Raw genomic sequence first — 22236 nt, forward strand, 5'->3', positions numbered from 1 at the left:
TCCCATCAAAGTTGATGCTCAAACAATATCTAAATACTGGCTATATAATGTTCCACCATCTGATGAAGGGGTAGTCTTCTGTTGTCGACTCTCTGGATTCTTCATGTAGAAGTTCTCCTGCTTGACATTAGTCACATGAGAAAGACCATCCCTAGGGTCTTATAAGTGGCCTTATAATGAAGAATGGGCAGACAGAACTAGGGCTGAGATTCCCCCAAACAGAGGAAGTATTTTGACTTCCCTCCTATTTAAAAAACATAAAGGCTTACAGGATAGAGTATGTTACTCATAAAAAATTTACATTCAAACATTTTGTAAAACTCTACTAGACATTTATTTCAGAAGTAAAGGGGCAAAGCTCTTTCTAAAAATTAGCCAGCCACACGTATTAAAAGAGCATTTCAGAGGATAATTCAACAAAAGAACTTACATGTGTGAAATCACATATGTAGCTGCCTCAGGGCAGCTCTGAAGCTATCTTTCTGAGAAGGATACTGTATTTTAAGAATACACTTTCAGAGTGAGGTAATATCTTATTTAAAATCAAAATTTTCTCAAAAACAAAAGATTCTTTATATGACAGGCACAAGGATGGTTGGGTCTCATAGAATTTTTCCTAACATCTCTCATCAATGGGATCTCTCAATTTGCCTGTCCTTAAAAATGATTAGAAAGCATGAAGAAAATGTTTGAGGTTGACAGAAATGTAGATATTTAAAATGATAGAATCTCTTGGACTGATAAAGATTTTAAAAAATAAATTTAGGTTTGAGATAAAAGTAATGATGCAATGTAAATTTTGACTCTATATTTGGAGGGCAATTTGTCTAAGTGCATAAAAATTCTATAAAATTCTTTTGAAATATCTCACTTGTAGTCAATTAGTAATTTATTTTTAAAGTGTGACAACTGACTGAAGATTTCTTTCAGGGTTATCATAACTTTAAATTTTACCTGTTACCTATTTTTTAACACTTCTGGCTGGGCGCGGTGGCTCAGGCCTATAATCCCAGCACTTTGGCGGGTGGATCGGGAGGTTAGGAAATCAAGACCATCCTGGCTAACATTGTGAAACCCCACCTCTACTAAAAATACAAAATATTAGCCGGGTGTGGTGGTGGGCACCTGTAGTCCCAGCTACTCGGGAGGCTGAGGCAGGAGAATGGCGTGAACCATGGAGGCGGAGCTTGCAGTGAGCAGAGATCGCACCACTGCACTCCAGCCTGGGCGACAGAGAGAGACTACATCTCAAAACAAACAAACAAACAAAACAACAACAACAACAACAACAACAAAACAACAAAACTTCTGAAAAGTATGTAAAAGTCATATAATGGTCTATCATATTCTTATTAAATGTATTATTATATAGAACTATATTTACCAATACGAAGGTAAATTACAAATATTTTAAGTAAAATGGCAATATACAGAACAATATATAATGAGTATTTTAAAAATCGCTGACAATTTATACATATTTTTTCTGTATAGAATAGTCTGCAAGAACATATGAAAATGTGGTAACAGTTAATACCTAGAAGTGGTCAACTTCAGAAGATTTGATTTTTTTCTTTTTGATTGTCTTCTATGTTCTTATTTTAACCAAATATAACATATGTAATTAAAGTACCCACAACATTTGAACATAACACTCTAATTCATAGCCTGGTAATGTGACTTAAAATTAACATGAGTGTTGTTAGATTACACTGTTTCTGAGTAATTTCTTTATTATGGAAAAATGAACAAGCATTGGTATAATGTGGGAAAATATGTGCATTTATGTCACTTCTGAAAGCATGAGGTTTAGTTTATATTCCTTTAGGACCTCATGGTTACCTCTTCTACTTTTCTGTTAATATTAAAATGTCACATTAGGCCTCTTCTTTTAATAAACTAATAATTACTTTGATGAGATTTCACTTAAATTCTCATGACGTGTCTACTCTAGAGAAGAACTTAATTATCTGTGTTTCTCATGGTTATGTTTGGGAAACCCATTGAACTTTTCTTCATATTTCAAAGCTATTGAAATAACACAGGTCCACCTACCTAAGACCTCTGTCCCCCATCACATAAACTAATAAAGATGCTCTTCTCATTTGATAATTTAGGATTTTGACATATGTCTACAAAAAAAAAAAAAAGTAACCAGTCTAGGAAAATCACTGTCTCACTATCTTTTTATTTTGTAGAGGACTTTCATCCATTTTAGAGATTTATTTGATGACGCAGTTGAAATAAAAGGAGATGAAGTTCATTTACTCCATGGCTTTGATTCTGGAGAATACTAGGAAAGGAGATTCTTGACAAAATCATAAAGAGTGGGCCTCTGGTACTCCAAACTCCTTTGTTTTTACTATTCAGTCTTTTTATCTGTGCTATACCTTCATGGTTGCCTCCATCTCCATAAATCCCTTTCTTTTACCTGTTATTCAGAAAGCTGTAAATGAATAATAGAAAAAGGTTTACTTTTTTCAGACATAGTTGTTACCTTTTATATTAGTCCATTTTCACACTGCTACAAAGAACTCCCTGAGTCTGGGTAATTTATAAACAAAAGAGCTTTCATTGACTCACAGTTCCTCATGCATTGGACAGCCTCAGGAAACTTAAAATCATGGTGAAAGGCAAAGGGGAAAGAAAGCACCTTCTTCACAAGGTGACGGGCGAAGCAGCACGGGGTAAACTACTGCTTTAAAAAAACATCAGATCTTGTGAGAACTCCCTCACCATCTAGAGAATAGCAAGAGAGAAACCATTCCCATGATACAACCATCTCCCAGCAGGTCCCTCCCTCAACACGTGGGGATTCCAATTTGAGATAAGATTAGGGTGGGGACACAGAGTCGAACCATATCACCTTTGTAGAGCTGAAACTCACATACATGGATTTTTAAGTATCAATAAGCAGGTGGGAAAGATTTGAAAAGTAGAAAACATTAAGGCCTGTTTGGAAAATATAAGGTTTGTGCCACATATGAATAGCTTTATGCAGGCTAAGTGTTAACAATGCTTATATGGTTTCTGAACAGGTGTCTTTAGTACAGCATCTGTAGTGCAGGCACATGTATGTGTGGAGACCTTCGTGGCTGTTACAATCACTGAAGGCACTGCTTCCATGTAATACCTAGCAGTGAGTTGTACTAAATACATTCCCAATATAAAACTGTTGTACTCAAAATGCCAGTAAAACCCAGCTTGAGAAAAATTCCATGAAGGGTTATAAGAACAGGCATTTTGTCAGATGTGTATTTATCTCCTGATCCTGCTAGTTGAGTGGCATTGAAAAAATCGTTTAACTCTCTAAACAGTTTTATCTGACTTGTTAGATACAAATAATGCATTTTTATAAGCATTAAATAAAATACACAACTTGTTTAATTTAGCATGTGGCACATAATGAACATTCAATAGCTGTTATTTATCTCCCACAAAAAGTTATTTTCAAAATCTACCAACTTAATGAAAAGTAAAAAGCCAAACTGAATGGCTACAAAAAGGATATTAAGATATTGCCTATATTCAAGCAAAACAAAGTGAGTAACCTAATTTCTAAACTAATTTCTAATTAAACTTAGTTTAAGTTTAAATTTAAATTTAGCCCAGGCCATGCTCAGTGGCTTACACCTGTAATCAAAGCATTTTGGAAGGCCAGGGCAAAGCAGATCACTTGAGCTCGGGAGTTTGAGACCAACCTGGGTAACACAGAGAGATCCCATCTCTACTTAAAAAATAAATAAATAAATATCCTGGCGTGGTGGTGGACACCTGTAGTCTTAGCTACTCCAGAGGCTGACGCAGAAGGATTGCTTGAGCCTGGAGATCAAGGCTGCAGTGAACTATGATCTTGCCACCACACTTCAGCCTAGGCTAGAATGAGACTCTGTCTCAAAACAATAACAACAGCAAAATCTTGGTTCAGACTAAACAGTATGATATGAACTATTATTTAATATTCCCTTAACATTCCATGTTTCCCTTTGTGATCTCCCTTTTGTTCGGTATGCTATCCTCTACCTAGTCAGCTTGACAATCTGGTATTCTTTTATTAAAATGTTAAAGAAAGACCTTTTCAGGGATGCTTCTCTGATGACTGTATCATTTACTTCTGATTGTTAGTATAATCACCCAACACACAGTGACTAAGCAATAGTGATATCACTACTATTACCTAAGACCCAGTTGTTGAGCACTTTCTACCTCATCCTCACTGTGCTGGCCTTCATGTTCTCGCTTAGCATCACGCTCCTAAGATGGCTACAGCTACCCCAGACCTGAAGCGCTCACAATCTAGAGCAATGCAAGAGAGCTTCTCTTTGCAAGCTTTTCTTTTCTTTCTTTTCTCTTTTCTCTTGTTTTCTTTTCTTTTCTTTTTTTTTCTTTTCTTTTCTTCTCTTTTCATTTGAAAGGAAACCTTTTGCCAGGAGAATCCTAGATAACTCTTTATCTTAGTTGTCATTCATCAACACTGGCCACATGCCCATGCACTAGCTAGAAGAGAGATGGGGAAAGCAGGCATACATTCTTCCCTATTTCCATAGTGAAAAGTGGTATTTTTCAAAATGGCAAAAACTGCTGCTGGGTAGGCAATTAACAATACACTCTGCACATCTTCTCCTTATCTGAACTCCTAACTGCAGCTCTGTCCACAGAATGTGTTGCTCTATTTTCATTGCTCTTCCAGCAGCACTCCAGATGCACCTATATTAGCACTTACCTCACATTATTGTAAGTATTTCTATTTTTACCCACCCCTTTACTAAACCATCCTCAGCTTGTGGGAGGAGAGACCCCTGTTGTCTCCATCATTATATTCTTAGTGCCTACTTTGGTGCACAGTAAATGAGTATTAAATAAATGAGTAAGTTTAGAACCTTTTAAAATAGGGAACAAGGAATTTTGATTTTAAATGTATTTTAAGATTAAAATAATAGCAAGATAAAAAATGTAGTCTTTGAAGGGCCTTTAACGGTTAAAACACAGCATAATAGATAGGAGATTTCACGTCATCCCTGAAAAAGCCAAAGTCTAACCATCTGCTTCATATCTCACTGAGTCTAGAGATGAGGAAAAAAAAAAAATGTGAATTTTGGTACCACATGGGAGATTGGATAAGGATCACGTAGGATTTAGAAAATAGAGCCTGCAAGGAAGTGTCAATAATTTAGGCTTTTTCTTTTACATTTATGAGGGAGATGTCAAAATTTTCCTCTTCCTTAACATGGTAGTATATGAAATAACTCTTGCTGATTCATTTGAATGGGCCTTTGAAAAAGGGCAGGTTAAAAGGAAATAGAGCATTTCTACTGAAATTTCAGAAAAGAACACACAACTGCAAAGCATTAATCCAATGATAATAAAAACTCCAGTCAACCATGTTGAATGTGTCAGCTTTATTCCACTGAATATATATCCTTTGTCTCTTGCTAAATAAAAGACAGGGTTTTTATTCTTATATCTGTGTGTGTGTGTGTGTGTGTTTGTGTGTGTGTGTGTGGGTATTTTTTGGTGAAGAAGCAGTTAGTTCCAGATAGGTCTATGTTGAATGCTTTGTAATTTCCTATATCACTGTCGAAAAAAAAAAAAAACACAAGAAACCTACCAGTGTTTAAATGATTAAGGAAAAAAATCCCTACATTCTCCCTGAAAATTAAATGTCAAATTGGATTTGAAATGTTTGCAGAGGTACTTTTCACTTGTTCATTATGATAGAAATGATAAATGAGCGAAGCTTCTTCCTGGGGATAATGTACTTCTTCAAGTTTTCAATTTTGTCTCGGTTTTATATAAGATGTTTTTGTGAGTACAAATTGCCATCTGCAGCTCCAAAAACACTTGGTGCTTAATAAGGCATAGAATGATTACACATTTGGTAGCATCCAATAGAAAGCATAAAAATATACTATTATAATTTTTTGGTGAAGGACATTATCATGTTTTTGTATTTTTCCATCTCCCAAGAATAAAAACATGTATACACACTTGTACACAAAAATATATACTTCCCAATTCATACATTTCTCAGATACCAGCTACTTACAAATTATTAATGATTTATAATGTTTTTCATAAAATTCAGTCACGTGCTTCTAGTCATTATTGCTGGCCTTCATCCTGTGCCAGTGTATCAGAACTGACATTTGACATCAAGGAGAAGAAAAGCCAATTTATGTAAAAGTAGATCATGTTGAAACTAAAAGTGACAAAGGAGAAAAAGGCCTTTAATGTTACACTAGCTTGCAACATGCTTGTTTCTTACTCATTACATCAGGCTTACACCTGTGATGTCTTGGCTGTGCCATGAAACTAGGAAATTGTTTTAGTCTCTCTTTGCTATTGTAACAAATTACCACAAATTGAGGGACTCAAAGCAATACAAATTTCTACAGCGTGGCAGTCAGAAGCCTGAAGAGTGCTCAATGGGCTGAGTTCCTTTGGAGGCTCTAGGTGATGATCCTTTTCCGTGTCTTTGCTAGCTTTTAGAGTTAGACTACATTCCTTGATGCTTGGACCCTTTCTCACATTACAGCTTCTTCTTTCCTGGCACATGTACTGCTCTGCTCTCTGATCTCCCCCTGACAAGCACCCTTGTGATGATATTGGGCCCACTAGGATAATCTAGGATTATCCCCCACCTCAGGATCCTTCACTTAATCACATCTGCAAAGTCCGTTTCACTATGTAAGGTAAAATATTCACAGATTCCAGGAATTAGGATGTGATCTTTTTGGGGGTGCCATTATTCAGCCTACCATAGGGCTGTTATTCAATTTTAGTCAATTTCAAATTGTATTCTTATTTGGCTTGTCTCTCAATCCATCTTAGTTTCAAGGATGAATTAGCTCTAGCTAGCATTGTACATCAATGTTAAAACATGCAAACTTGTGTACCTATTGTGTGGGTGTATGTGCACATATGTCTATAGAGTAAGGTTCTAATAATACTCTCTCAGCATGCTAATAAAAATTATTGATTAAAAATCATGTTATACTATTGAAATATAGATACTTTTCATTCCTCAATGCCCTTCCAATTCAAGGCTCTGCTGATTTTTCAGGATGGGTTTATCATAGATGAGTGATACCATAAATGGTAATCTTAGAGTGTCTAACAGGGTTTATTTTTCAATAAGCCAGCCATTTTGTAAATAATATTTTCTTTGCAAGATGGAACTGTCCTAGTCCAAGCATTTTTGGTCTACCTTCCCCAACCCCAAGCCCCTAAAATGTACATAATCCAAATATATTTTTCTATTCCTATTAATTATAGACTTAAGATAGTGAGTACATTTTATCTTGTACTTACAGATGTTTTATTCCTAAAGGAATTATCTTTTGCAAAAAACTATAACATGTTTGGCTAACTTACCATTGTACGCCAGCTATTGTAAAACTCTGATTTTCTGCAGTCTTTAGGAGACTCTGGAGGGTAACACTGAATCTCAAGCTTGCTTTTCAGTTTTCATGGTTGTTTTAATTTTATATAGTGTAATCCTTACTATTCAGGTATTTCATTTTAACCATGGGAGAACTTAATTTTATTTTGGCAATTAACTATCACCAAAAAAAAAAAAAAAATCTATTTATCATCCTGAAAATAAAACACAGAATACTAGTATTGCTTTGGTTTTTCTTTTAGCTCCTCTTTTTGCAAAAATAATGTATAATTATTGGCAGAAAATTTGATGTTTTTCATTGAAGTCTTCTGTAATTATGTTTTTGACGTATAATAATTGTACATATTCGGACAGATAATGATGTTTCCATAAATATATTGTACAGTGATAAGACCAGGGTAATTAGCATATCTATCATCTCAAACATTTATCATTTATTGGTGTTGGCAACGTCCAATATCCTCCTTCTCATTATTTGAAACTATAATATATTATTGTTAATCATAGTAATTCTACAGTGATACAGAACACTAGACATTTATTTCTCCTATCTAGATGTAATTTTGTATCCTATAACAAATTTCTTCCTATCCCCCCGTCCCACTATCCTTCCCAACCCCTAGTATCCTCTGTTCCACTTTTTACTTCTATAAGATAAACTTCTGTAACTTCCACATAGGAAAGACAACATGTCATGTTTAAGATGTTTAACTTTCTTTTCCTGGCTTATCTCACATAATATAGTGTCCTGTAGCCTGAAGTCTTATGTTATTGTAAACATGAAGTCTTAGAACAGAACCCCCTGCCCTCTAGAAGTTCATCACACAGTAGGTACAATATATGCAGCAAAGTACAATAGAAGTTTTTTGGTGTTTTGAGTAGAGTGTTGTGCATCCAGTGAAAGAAAAAGAAAAAGTTCACTGGGAAAGTTTGTTTTTTTGTTGTTGTTGTTGAGATGGAATCTCACTCTATTGCCCACGCTGGAGTACGGTGGCATGAGTTCAGCTCACTGCAACCTCTGCCTCCCGAGTTCAAGCAATCATCCTCCCTCAGCCTCCTGAGTAGCTGGGATGACAGGTACACACCACCATGCCTGGCTAATTTTTGAATTTTTAGTAGAGATGGGGTTTCACCATGTTGGTCAGGATGGTCTCAAACTCCTGACCTCGTGATCTGCCCACCTTGGCCTCCCAAAGTGCTGGGATTACAGGCATGAGCCACCACACCCGGCCAGAAAGTTTTTATTAAAGGATCTAAAATACCATTAGACTTTAGTGAATGATTGATTAGAAATGTGTTAGATAGGAAAGGGCATCCCAAACAAAGGATTATAACAGTCAAGATATAGAAATGTTGGCCAAGTGCAGTGGCTCACGCCTGTAGCCCCAGCACTTTGGGAGGCCGAGGTGGGTGGATCACGAGGTCAGGAGATGGAGACCATCCTGACTAACATGGTGAAACCCAGTTTCTACTAAAAATATAAAAATTAGCTAGGCATGGTGACGTGCACCTGTAGTCCCAGCTACTCAGGAGGCTGAGGCAGGAGAGTGGCGTGAACCCTGGGAGGCAGAGCTTGTAGTGAGCCGAGATGGTGCCACTGCCCTCCAGTCTGGACGACAGAGTGAGACTCCATCTCAAAAAAAAATTATATATATATGTGTGTGTTATATTTAGGGAAAGTGAATAGAATAATAATGAGAGTTAAAAGTGTATGTTGAATTGGTAAAATGACAGTAGAAGAAAGTATTTAGAAAGAAGACCTCTAACCGTATTATGAAAAACAATTTAAATGGAATTCTGAACAATTTATGCTTTATCTACATCTGTACATTTTTCTGAGGCAGGTGAATGTAAAGGAAAGGGATTAAGGTACTTGATATTTGATAACTAACGTTGTTCTTGTTACATTACATGAACTTTATCAAAATTTGAAGCTGCATTTGTAATATCTTCTGTAGGCCTCTACAAGAATTCTGTTCTCCTGGTAATGAATTCATTGTCTGCTATATGAGACAAAAGAAAATACAACCATATTTCTCTTTTAGCAGTTATGAGTGTTGTGGTATGAATCATCCTATGTCATGAAACATTCTATGTTTAAATTAGCAATGAGATGTAGAGACAATAAATAAGTATTTGATGTTAACTAAACTCTGAAAACATAAGTCACAGCATTTCCCTAATACTTAGCTCTTCAGACGATTGTATCTATCTTACCTATTCTTTGAAAGTATTTTTAAGCCTTATTATCTGAGTCCCCAGGGATACTGCTGTTTAATGCATGCTATCCCTCCTTTATGTTTAATTTGTAATTAGCTACCAGAATGAATCATTTATATTTCCTTAAAGTTTTTCTATAGTGCCCTTTTATACATTCATTAGGCAATTATTAAGGTAATATTAGTATATACAACATTAGTATAACAAGTGAACTTTTAGGAAAGATGGTATATGATTTTTGTAAATTAATCATGGTAAAATATTCAAGGAGATGGGGGTTACATAGTTGTGGAGTAGACCCCTGCTGATGTTAGTTTTAGTATTTGACTTCATTTCTGTTTTCTGAAAAGATCCAAATTAGCAGTTCATCTTGATTTTAAAATGAGAAAATATAAATTAGCTAGTCTGTGACAACTCATGTATATACTTTTTTTCAGCTATGACTATATCCAACTTTCAAAAATATTTATTATAAATTTCTATTAAAATACATAATTAGATGTTTTTATATAAGTATAGAAGGATAATTATACTAAGCTTTTCTCATGCCAGGGTGAATCCAAACTGAGTAAACTGTGTAGGCTATGCTTGTCCTAATCTTTTCATGCCTTTTGATTGCAAGAATCTATTACTATAAAGAGATATACATGGTACTAGCATTGATCTTCTTCCTTAGGGATGTAAGTGAAACCGCCTTCACATTTTCATAAGCTCCTTGTTTTAATGACAGTGTAAAACACTATGTTTCATATAATAGGAAGACATTTAAAATAAGATTAGTCTGACTATCTCAGAAGTGTGGGATGAAGCATTAAATAAGAAAAATGAAAAACACACATATATACAACATGTTTAGCTTCTGATTCAAGGAACTCAATAGGGTGGATATATGTTTAGGTAATCATCTTGAAATACTGAAATTTTTTTTCGTTTGAATCCTATGTCTAATGTTTTTAAAAACTGACTTTGAAAAGGAATATCTGATTGAAAAATAAATAGGTGGGTTATATAGCAGGCTATTCTTAACTGTGATTTCCTAGAGGTATAATATAAAACTGTCCCCAAAACGGTAACAGTGTAAATTGTCTTTAAAGGTTGAAACTTGCCTTAGCAAGCTGATAACATAGGCTCATTAGGTAAATCCCATTAAGTCTATCTTACTCCTGAAAAAAAAAAAAAAAAGTCATTTTTGAAGCATGATGGATTTGTGTATATCTCTATATACATATGAGTATTGAGAATGGGTGGTGTATTAGTCAGGGTTCTCTGAAGGGACAGAACTAGTAGGATAAATGAATATATGAAAGGGAGTTTATTAGGAGAATTGATTTACGTGATCACAAGGTGAAGTCCCTTGTGATCTGGCCATCTGGAAGCTGAGGAGCCAGGAAGTCATTCTGAGTCCCCAAACCTCAAAAGTAGGGAAGCTGATAGTGTAGTCTTTGGTCTGTGGCTGAAGGTCTGAGAGCCCCTGGCAAATAACTGGTGTAAGTCCAAAAGCTCAAAAACTGCAGAACTTGGAGTCTGATGTTTGAGGGCGGAAAGCACATAGCACAGGAGAAAGGTGGAGGCCAGAAGATTCAGCCAGTGTAGTCCTTCCACCTTCTTCTGCCTGCTTTTATTCTAGCCACGCTGGCAGCAGAATAGATTGTCCCCACTTAGACTGAGGGTGGGTCTGCCTCTCCCTGTTCACTGACTCAAATGTTAATCTCTTTTGGCAACACCCCCACAGACACACCCAGGAACAAACTTTGCATCCTTCAATCCAATCAAGTTGACAGTATTAACCATCACAGTTGGTTTGCGTATTTTCCCAAGAGATTTTCTTCTGAGATTTTCCCTAAGAATTATTCTATATCTACGCCTCCATATAGGAGACTATTTGGATATTAAGACAAAGTAAAATGAACAAAACATCCAACTGTCAACTGTATACTTGTTAACCTTAGCTGGATCCTCATTGCTATTAGAAAGTTATTCTTTCACAAATTCTTAGTTGATTCCTTTCCTAACTCTACAGCAATTATTCTAAACCTTTACCACCCTTTACTGTTCTACTGTGTCCACAGTTGGTTACTTCCGGTGGGCTCGTGGTCTTGCTGACTTCAAGAATGAAGCCACAGACCTTAGCAGTGAGTGTTACAGCTCTTAAAGATGGCACGGACCCAAAGAATGACCGGTAGCAAGGTTTATTGTTAAGAGTGAAAGCACAAAGCTTCCACAGCATAGAAAGCGACCCAAGCGGGTTGCCGCTGCTGGCTGGGGCGGCCAGCTTTTGTTCCTTTATTTGTCCCCTCCCGTGTTCCGTTTTTTTCTATCAGAGTACCCTTTTTTCAATCCTCCCTCTAAGTGGTTACTTTTAGGATCCTACTGATTGGTGCATTTTACAGAGTGCTGATTGGTGCATTTTACAGTCCTCTTGCTAGCTACAAAGCACTGATTGGTGCATTTTTACAGAGTGCTGATTGGTACATTTTACAATTCTCTTGCTAGCTACAGAGTGCTGATTGGTCAATTTTACAGTCCTAGCTACAGAGTGCTGATTGGTGCATTTAAAATCCTCTTCTAGGATAGAAAAGTCCTCCAAGTCCTCACTCGACCCAGGAAGTCCCACTGGCTTCACCTCTCACTACCTTCTTCAGATTTCTAAAACTAATCCTGCTTCTCAGTTCTTTGAGAAAACACAACCAACTATGACTATGTTAACTTTCTTCCCTACCAGCAAAAAATCGATCTATTTCATTTTTCCATCCTTTTTCCTCAGGGCAAGTGTTTCTACTATTGTTTCAGTTCTTATTCCACCTCTACAAGTTTTTCTCCGGCACATAGCTCTACTTTCACCTTCTTCTTGGGCCTCTAGTCTCTCTTCCTCTACTGATATCTTTCCCTCAGCCTATGTGTCTACTCTAAATTTTTGAACTCACTGTGCTTGAACTTTGTCATGAGTGCTTCAGTTATCAGAATTTCACATAACTTTAGTAAATCTCCTTTCCCCATGCATCCTCCTCCTGTATCTGTGGCTGGACCTTGTTTCCTCTGTCTCCCTGCCTGACCTACCCTTACCTCTTTGCCTCTTTCTTTTGACCACCTATTCATCCCCTACCCTCCTCGCACTTTAATTTAGTCTACAGCTATTTCTTTTCCTATTCCTATAGTTTTTCACTAACTTCTTCTAGCCCCAGTTCTCTTTGGTTTCCATTTTTACCCAGTCTCCTGAATTATAGACTTAAATATTTCACTATTAGACATTTCTTCTTGGATGTCTCCAAAACATCCCGTAATCAGTATATTTTTTAAATGGTTGGAAAGTTATAGATTTGGGTTCAAATATCTGAATTTAAGATCCTGGCATTTATTAGATGGTTAACATAATATTTGACTTCAGTTTCCTCTTTAAATACAGTCTTGAAATTCCATTCAACCAATGTGTTTTTCCACAGTACCCTCTCCTCTCACCCGGATCATTGCAATAAAATTCTAGTTGATCTCCCTGCTTCCACCTTCACTGCAGTATATATTCTCAACATAGTAGACAAAATTATTCTTTAAAAACGTAAGCCAGATCCTGATGAGACAGGAGGAAGAAAGAAACCACTGAGTCAGGCAGGGCAGGTCCTCGATAGAACTCCTTCAAACCAAAAACAGCCTGAAAATCAAGCTGCAGGCTCCAGATAAGAAAAAGCCCACATCCCTATATGGAAACACCCACTCTGTGAGCCCAGATGAAGAAATTTCACTATTTTTTTGGGGCACATTTCTCTCCCCTTGGTGCCTTTGTCCCATTTTGTACTCTTCCTCCCGATTATGTCTTACCTTTCGTCTGTTTTACATATATCTGTCTTTCTGTGATTGGCCACAGACAAATTCTTCATTTGCAAAAAGTGAAATGTCACGAAAGCTCTCAACTGGTTGTGGGCCAAGCCTTCACTTTTGCCTCCAATTGGTTCTTTACACTATCCTATCTCTTCCTGAGTGTTGCATTTTCAAAAACGGCTCATAGACCAGTCAACCCACTCCTCCTCATTCTCAGCCCATAAAAACCCCAAACCTAGCCCCACAGCAGGCAACCCTCTTTTGGGGCCCCTCTTGCTGCTGACATCTTTTCTGTCACTTAATAAATCTCTGCCTTAACCCTCTCCAGTCTGCGTGCCTTATTATTGGTTGTGGCACAAGAACCCAGAACTCCCTGAATGGCAGAAGCAAAGAGCTGTAACGCTCCCACCCACTGAGCTGCTGACTGCAGGAGTCAACGAGCTGTAACCCTCCCTGTCACTTGCAGAACTATGGGAGTGAAAAAGTTGTTAACACTGTTACACTCCTCAGAATCTTTTAATGGTCCTCCATCCTGTTTTTTATTTGTTTGTTTGTTTTCAGTAAAAAAAAAAAAAAAAAAAAAATTTACCTGATCTCTGGAATCCCATACTCCCTGACCACATCTTTTCCTAATTTATCTTTTTCTGCAAGCACATTGACCTCTTTTGTGTTCCTTAAATTTGCTGAGCACCCTCCTGCCTCAAATCCTTAGCCCTTGACCTTTAATTCAAATGGGTGTCACTCTCACCTTACTTCAGCCTTTATTCAAATGTCATATTCTCTGTGAGATATACTCTGACCATCTATTTGAATGTACCTGCCTCCAAACTCTGTTCTACTTTTCTCAATAAGGTTTATCTTTTAATATGCTATACACTTAGCTCATTTGTTTTGTTTTTGTTTCTCTCCTCCCTTTATAATGTAAGATCCATGATCACAGGCATTCCACTCTATTTTTATTTATTTATTTTCATTATGGTGTCCCTAGTGCCTAGAACACAGTAGAAGTTCAATAATATGTGTGGCATAAATAAATGAATGAACAAATTGAGATGGGGTGGTGCTTTTTGCACTACATCGCACTATAAAACATTCACTATTTATTCCTCTGTTATTTCTACTATTATTCCACTCCACACCATGAGCAGGCTCACAGACACATGTACACATGAACCCAGTCTTTTTTTTTTGTTTGTTTTCTATCTACATATCATTACTTGGTCTTACGATGCCATCCATTGTTTAAGTTTATATACTTGAAGACATATTGGGGCCTTTCAAGTATTTAGTCACCAATTCTTAACTCATATGTCACATCACTTGAATCAGAGTGTTTATGATTAGAATTCATTAGAATTCATTTAATTCCCCAATACCTTAGTCCAATCATCTTGAACTCTTCTCTAGAGAATTGTAAGAGTCTCCTAGGGGATGGCTTTGTAGCATGTTTTATTATTAATTACCTTTTCTTAAGTATTTTCCATGGCTTCAAATTACAGACAGAATACTTGTAATGGCAATCAAGGTCCTTCATAACTGATCTTGATCTATGTTTTTAAGATGCTCTATTCCAACACCATAAATCATTTTTATGGTCTTCTTTACTTCTTTATATTTTCAACAAGTACTTATCAATTATTCACTGAGTTACACACTATGGAATGACATTTCCCCCTCTCCACATAACAATTTTTTATGGTTTAGGAGGAATGGAGGTAAAATCTAGCATTTCAAGATCATAGATCAAACACAAAGTAGCTATAGATAAAATGAACATCCATTCTGACTTTTCTGGGATAAACTTGGTTTATACCTGTTGTCCCAGTGTAATTACTAATAAACCTGCTTTCAGTCTCAGAACTCTCTCAGCTTGGTGATAAATTACGTGGTCTCCTTATCTATAAGCAAAATAATTTGAATTTTATTTCATGCTCTTTCTCTACATTAACTTCAAAAATTATGTGACAGTATAAAGCAAAATGTAAGGACTTCTCCTCTAGCATTCAAGCATATTTATAAATATCACACACTACTGTTTGGTGGGGAAAACCCAGGTCTTATAACCTGAATGACATTTCCATTTCAGTAGAAAATGTATTTTATCTCAAATGCACTGCAATAATTATTACCTTAGCAACTGATTAAACTTTATCTGTAATGTCCTGTATTCCACTTATCCAAAGCCCACCCATCTTGAGAGGAATGCAGGCATCCCAAAACTATTTGTTGTTGTTGTTGTTGTTGTTTCAACCTGTCTCTTCCTGTGGCCTCTTCTTTTACCATTTTATGGGGAGTGAGATCTGTAGACACAACTAGTCTATTGGATCCTTTAAGACAAAGACTGGCTTCTACCTCTTTGATTCTACAGCACCAAGTCTGAGGCCAAATACAAAGTATGCTCAAGCAACTTAATGTAAAAAAATCATTATGATAGTGATGGTGATGAGCATGTCATTGGTGGTTAACTTAATGAAAATATAATAAGATAAAATAGCTATAGCTTGAATATGGAAAAGGCTACACTCATACCCCACAAATCTAGATTTTAAAGATATATGTGTTTGTAACGCATATTTACTGAAATTTATGCTGCTGGTATCAGGAGGAGGGAAGTTGAGGGAGAGAAAGGAAATATGTACCATATTAAATCACATCTAGGATACCACTGAGAGTAATATGTAGTATTATTTTCCATATTGCTCGGGCAAAAGTGTCAATTAAGTTATGGCCTAATGCTTTCATATCACTTAAAATTTTTATTTGATATTTATTGAAAGAGCTCACCGAGAGCTATTTAATGTTGGTTATGTTTTAATCTTAAGTTATTTTCATATACACATAACAAAATTACCATGAAATATAATGGCTAAGGTATTCCCAACACTTCTTCACATTCAGAGACCGTGATTGTAAGAAACATTCCTATTTCAGGCATACTAAGATGTAAAGAAGAATTAGTTTTTAAAGGGACTCACATGATATAAGTAAATATGTTGTGAAAAAACAAACATCTGACGAGTTTGAGAGGACTTGAGGAAAGGCTACAGATATCAAATATCCTGAAACGAAGGAAAATAGCAGACATTTTAGTCACAACCAACTGTAGAACATCTGAGTTAGGAAAAAAACACCTTATGGAAGTTTACTATCACTTCTGCCATCTAGTAGCAGAAGTTGTCACCTTGGAAGTCATGGCAAAAAAAAAAAAAAAGAAAAGAAAAGAAAAAGAAAATACTGTGATATTGGGTATCCAACTCACGTAGAGACACGAAGTCCCAGTATCGGGATGGATGATTAAGAACTGAATACTCAGAAATGGATTTTTAACTATAATATTAATACTTAACTCAAGTGATTTTTTCTTTCTCTCGGAGCTGAGAAACTAAAATTTCTATGCTCAAGAGCCTCTGCTTTGATTCAACATCTTATATAAAACTTACTTGCTGAAATACCTATATTCCGTCTTTGATCCGATAAAGCCCTGAGTCATAAACACAGACAGAATTTTTGACTATTTCCAGAACAGATTGTGTGAATCTATAACAAAGTCAAGTGTATTAAAATTGTGTGTTTGAGCTGAGTAGTTAAAATTAAGAAAAATAATTGGTTTGTCTTTGTTGCTGAACAGAAAATGTGGATCATATTCATGTGCCTTTTATGTATTGCTTTCTCACATTTCATCTTTGTACTGCTCCTTCTGCCCATGTTCAGATCATTCATATTTTATTTCGAAACATTTTCATTTTCAGATCAGCAGTTGTGTGATCCTGGTGAATTTCTTTGCCATGATCATGTGACTTGTGTCTCCCAGAGCTGGCTGTGTGATGGGGACCCTGACTGCCCTGATGATTCAGACGAGTCTTTAGATACCTGTGAGTAGAAAGGTTCTCATGCCATTCGGATTTATCTTACATGTCAAACTAAATGTCAGTTGTTTTCACAGATGACTGCTGTTCTAGATTATTCTTTTTTTTTTTTTTTCTGAATAGTCTAAGAAATTTGAAACCTTTTGTTTGTGTTTTTTAAAATATAAGTATGTGGAGGAGAGCATAAGATGCAGTTTTGGAGTGTGAATTAACTTATGAAAGGAAGAAAATGTGAGGTTAATTATTTCAATGTGATTGTGTTAACACTAGAAAAAAAAAATGACTTGAGAAAAAAATTATTTAAAATATAGAACTAAAAGGGAAAAGACCTTCCCCAATAAATTATCTCACACATTTTGAGACAGAAGGAATATCAGAAAAATCAAGCTTTAGTTCCCATGTTATTTCTATTAATATTTTAAGGCACTACACATATAATTGAACTTAGTTTCCTTTGAGACTGAAAGATAGAAACTTTATCCATTCATAGAGTTAGGATATTTGTCTTTATAATATCACATTCAGAAACCCTTAGTATACATGAATCCTAATCATAGTTGTACTACTATAACTTGGAATCCACCGAAGGCTTTCTCCATATTACAAATACCACTATAACAAAATTATAAATAATAATATGACCATAGCTACATATGGCCCACTTTTTTTAATACCCACTTATCATAAGGGGTATGAACAGTCCTCTGAATATTGGTAGTGATATTTCTAGAACTTCTCATATCAACCTGTGCTCCTCAGGCAACCAGGTATGCTGACATGTCAATATCATCCCCAGAGTAACCACATAGTTGTATGAAATTAATGTGAAAAAAAATACATGATCTTCATTGCTTGATAATGTTGAAATAACAATTATTGGTTCCATTTTCCATTTTCATTTACCCGTTTTCAAGTCTTGCAGACAGTTTTGAAGAAAACCTTGCTGTTAGAGGCAAATGCTTACTAATTTCCTTTATGTTCAACAGTCTTTTTAAGGTTTCTCAAACAGTGAATACTTGAATATTTGCAAGAATTGCTTCTCTTTATTTTGAGCCAATCACTTTTTCCACAGGAAGAGATTATAATCATTTACTACTACATTTCTAATTTTCACCAATTTCACTAGTTAACTCCCCAAATCCTTTCAAAACTCTTTACTAGACTCCTTACAGCATAGACAAGGTTCTCAGCAGATAAGTTAAAAATAAAAGATTCACAGGAAAAATTCTAATGCATAAATTGTGATAAACCCATATAGAGGAATATTATTTGGTAATAAAAAGGAATGAAGGACTCGTGCATGCTACAACATGGATGAACCTGGAAAATATGCTAAGGGAAAGAAGCGCATCAAAAAAGATCACATGTTTTGTGATTCCCTTCATATACAAGATGCAAAATATGCAAATCTATAGAGATAGAAAAGCAGAGAAGGGGTTACCAGGAGCTAGGTAAGGTGGGTTACAGGGAAGGGAATGAAGAATGACTGTTATTGAATATATGGTCTTTTGGGGGTTGATGAAAATGTTCTTAAATTAGATTGTGATGATGCTTGCACAACTCTGTTGATATGTTTTAAAACACGGGAATGCACATTTTAAATGGGTAAATTATGTCCTGTCAATTACATCTTAATAAAGGTGTTTGAAAAGGGAAGATAAATCTCAGTATTGTGCATACGAATGAAGAGATATAGGAATGTGGAAACACAACAATAATAAATGCTTTGGTCCTACATTATACAAATAGTGAGACCACATTTCAATATCCCAACTCTCTTTAAGCTTTAGCCCTCTGCTTTTCAAGTGCTATCTAGAAATGAAATTCTCTCCTCTTTAGCTACAAGGAAAGACTGACATAGCATAATCAGAGTAAGAGTCAGGGTTCTTTAATTTTGGTAATAGGTTCTCACATTCCGCCCTGATCCTCCCATGAATTCCGTGATGGAGAAAAAAACAAGGACATGACATAGATTTGCAGAATTCATATGCAGGAAAGCCAGGGTGGAGGAGAAATGCCATAGAACTGTGTGACTGGTACAATGCAATAGTAGTTGAGAAGAAATGGTAGCATGGCGCTTCTAGGCCAGAGTCTCCTTCATAATGGTAAAGAATGGTGAACAAGGATGTTCCATTTGTGCTCAAGAGGGAGCTCAGTGGAGAATCAGACTGGAGAAATTTTGTGTCTAAAGGGGCAGTAGTAACCTGTGTAGTTAGTAGGTAAAGTCCAGAGAGAAAAGAGACCTCTCAATGCATGTCAAAGTAGGTGATGACAAATATTCCGCCCTCCTCCTATACCCACTCCATGTCTCTAAAATCATGGCAGATACCCAGCAGGCACGCACCAGTGGACCAGGCCTGTATGCACTGAGCAGTATTCACCCTGATTGATTAGGCATCTACTAAAAATGGTTAAAGTCCCATTGCAATTCTGTTAAATATTTGAACAACCGCCCTGCTGATAAGGTACATACCACCTTGAATTTGTGTAATAAGGGGGTCCTTCAGTTCACAGAGATTAGGGGCTTTTAGCAGACAGAGGCCTCAAATTGGAAATAGAATGTCAGTTAATTAAAAATAGAGATTGATATTCTGCTTACTCAGTTTGTAAAATAAAATTAATACCTGCTCAAGATATTCTTGGCAGTTGTTTGTTTAAGTATATAGTCCTTTTCTCTCCAATAACATTTGATGGATTCAAATTTAAAATGTTTCTTCACTTTGGCCATTCGTATTTTATCCTCTAACATTAACATTGCTGAATATCCTTAAAGGCAACACTGAAACTGCTCTTTATTGATTAGCCACATAACAAAGACAGAGAAATAACTATATTTTCTAACTGTTTTATTCATTTAATCTGTTCAAGATATTTAGATTTATATTTAATTAGCCTGTTCCATATAAATGGTTTCAGTCAATACCAGTTGAAATTTGGACATGCATAGAAAAAAAAGCTTTATGAAAATGTCAGTCTTTTACAAATTTAAATTTCTCAATCCAGATGTTCACCATTATCATTTTCTGTAATCACAGTACTTTGTAATGTGTTGTTTTATGATATTCACATGCAGTCTTCACTAATCTACATAAAATAATTGCATAATTTTATAATTATATGAATGTATACATTTGATATGAAAGATAAATATTAATAATGGAAAACCTTGGAGACTGATTCTTCGGAAGGTTAATTTTGTGCTCAGTGTACGAACAAAAGTATTTTAACATCTTTGATTTGAAGACAAAGTATTCTGTATCTTCAAAATATTAGATAAAAACAGCTGATGCAATAGTTATGTTTTTCAGAAATCCACTTAGCTTTAAAATGATAGAAAGACCACTGTAGCATAGATTTTATTGTGTCATTGTGAAATCTCTGAAGTGACAAAATTCTAACAGGAATTAAATGGATATTGTTTAGGAAGAAGAAAAGCTTTACTTATAAAATGCTTTAGAAGGAAAACATATGTACAGAACAATAAGAAATCCTAGATAAAATTTAGATATTTACAAATCTGAAAGTTTATCAAGTCCATGTTTTCCTTCTCTTCTGTGTTTGTTTGTTCCCAGGCTCTAGGGTATTCTCTAACATTCATGAAGCAGGAGTTAAAGTTCGCTAACAGCAATACACATAGAAAACTGTTGTACGAGGTTGACTTACAACTAAACTGATTTCATGTTGGGAAGAATTATCTAAAACACACAACTGGAAAATTTTAGTAATTTATAATCTTACCATTGTGTATGAGAAAGGACTTTGAGTCATAAAAATGAAAGCCTTTATTTCTGCATATTGTTTAAAGTAATTTTTCAAGTTTCTAAATAAAGACTAACGGCAGTTTTAGGTTCTATAGGCAATGAGAATAGAAAATCAGGGAAATCACCATCTTTCTACTCATAGCTTTTAACCCAGTGTTGTTAGCATAGCATGTGATGAGAATGAAAATAAATAGTGGAAGTGTTTAGTTAGAGAATGAAAGCTCGGTACCACCTGTATCAGGAACGTCTTCTTAAAAGGCACTTCTGAGGTATTCAAAATTTAATTCCTTCTAGAATTTTCTGTGCCATGCTTAATGATACTTCCTTTTCAACACTTGGCTCCAGCTGATGTATGATATTTTCTGGATATCTGACATCATTATACTTAAAATTAGATTTTTTCTTTTTTTCTTTTTTTTTTTTTTTTTGAGACGGAGTCTCGCTCTGCCACCCAGGCTGGAGTGCAGTGGCCGGATCTCAGCTCACTGCAAGCTCCGCCTCCCAGGTTTACGCCATTCTCCTGCCTCAGCCTCCCGAGTAGCTGGGACTACAGGCGCCCGCCACCTCGCCCGGCTAGTTTTTTGCATTTTTTTAGTAGAGACGGGGTTTCACCATGTTAGCCAGGATGGTCTCCATCTCCTGACCTCGTGATCCGCCTGTCTCGGCCTCCCAAAGTGCTGGGATTACAGGCTTGAGCCACCGCGCCCGGCCTGATTTTTTCTTTTTAAGAAAGGAAGGTATTAGCCATGCTATTCAACCTTCTTCCCTATTTCCTGCCCATTCCTTGTCAAAGAATCATTGAGTGAGTTCTTCCGTCACAGATCATGTTTTAGACATAAAGACTCATTGACCAACAAAGGATAATAAAAATGGCCTAAGCAATATTTGCAAACTGGACTCTTCTCTGTCCTGTCCTTCTACAAGGGTCAGCATGCATTTTCTGTAAAGACCAGATAGTAAATATTTAGGCTTTAAAGGTCCATATGATCTCTGTTGCATATTCTTTGTTTTTATTTATTTTTCAGTTTGTTTTGAAAACCTTTAAAAAGGAGGAAGAAAACAAAACCTCTCAGCTTACAGTCTGTACAGTAGTAACAGGCCACAGGTCAGATCTGGCCAGCAGGCGATATAATTTGCCAAATCTTTGTTGTAGTAGCATAGCTGAAATATATCT

General features: G+C 36.0%; 1 protein-coding gene across 1 annotated transcript in view; it reads left to right on the top strand.

Moving 5' to 3' along the window:
• Nucleotides 1–22236, top strand: part of LRP1B (LDL receptor related protein 1B) — a 2016348-nt gene that overhangs the window by 307171 nt on the left and 1686941 nt on the right. Inside the window, exon 2 of the mRNA XM_030916410.1 lies at nt 17185–17307. Coding sequence (XP_030772270.1) covers nt 17185–17307 — 123 coding nt within the window. The remainder of the gene's footprint in view (nt 1–17184; nt 17308–22236) is intronic.

The sequence above is a fragment of the Rhinopithecus roxellana genome, chromosome 14, assembly GCF_007565055.1.
Source record: "Rhinopithecus roxellana isolate Shanxi Qingling chromosome 14, ASM756505v1, whole genome shotgun sequence".
NCBI lineage: Eukaryota > Metazoa > Chordata > Mammalia > Primates > Cercopithecidae > Rhinopithecus > Rhinopithecus roxellana.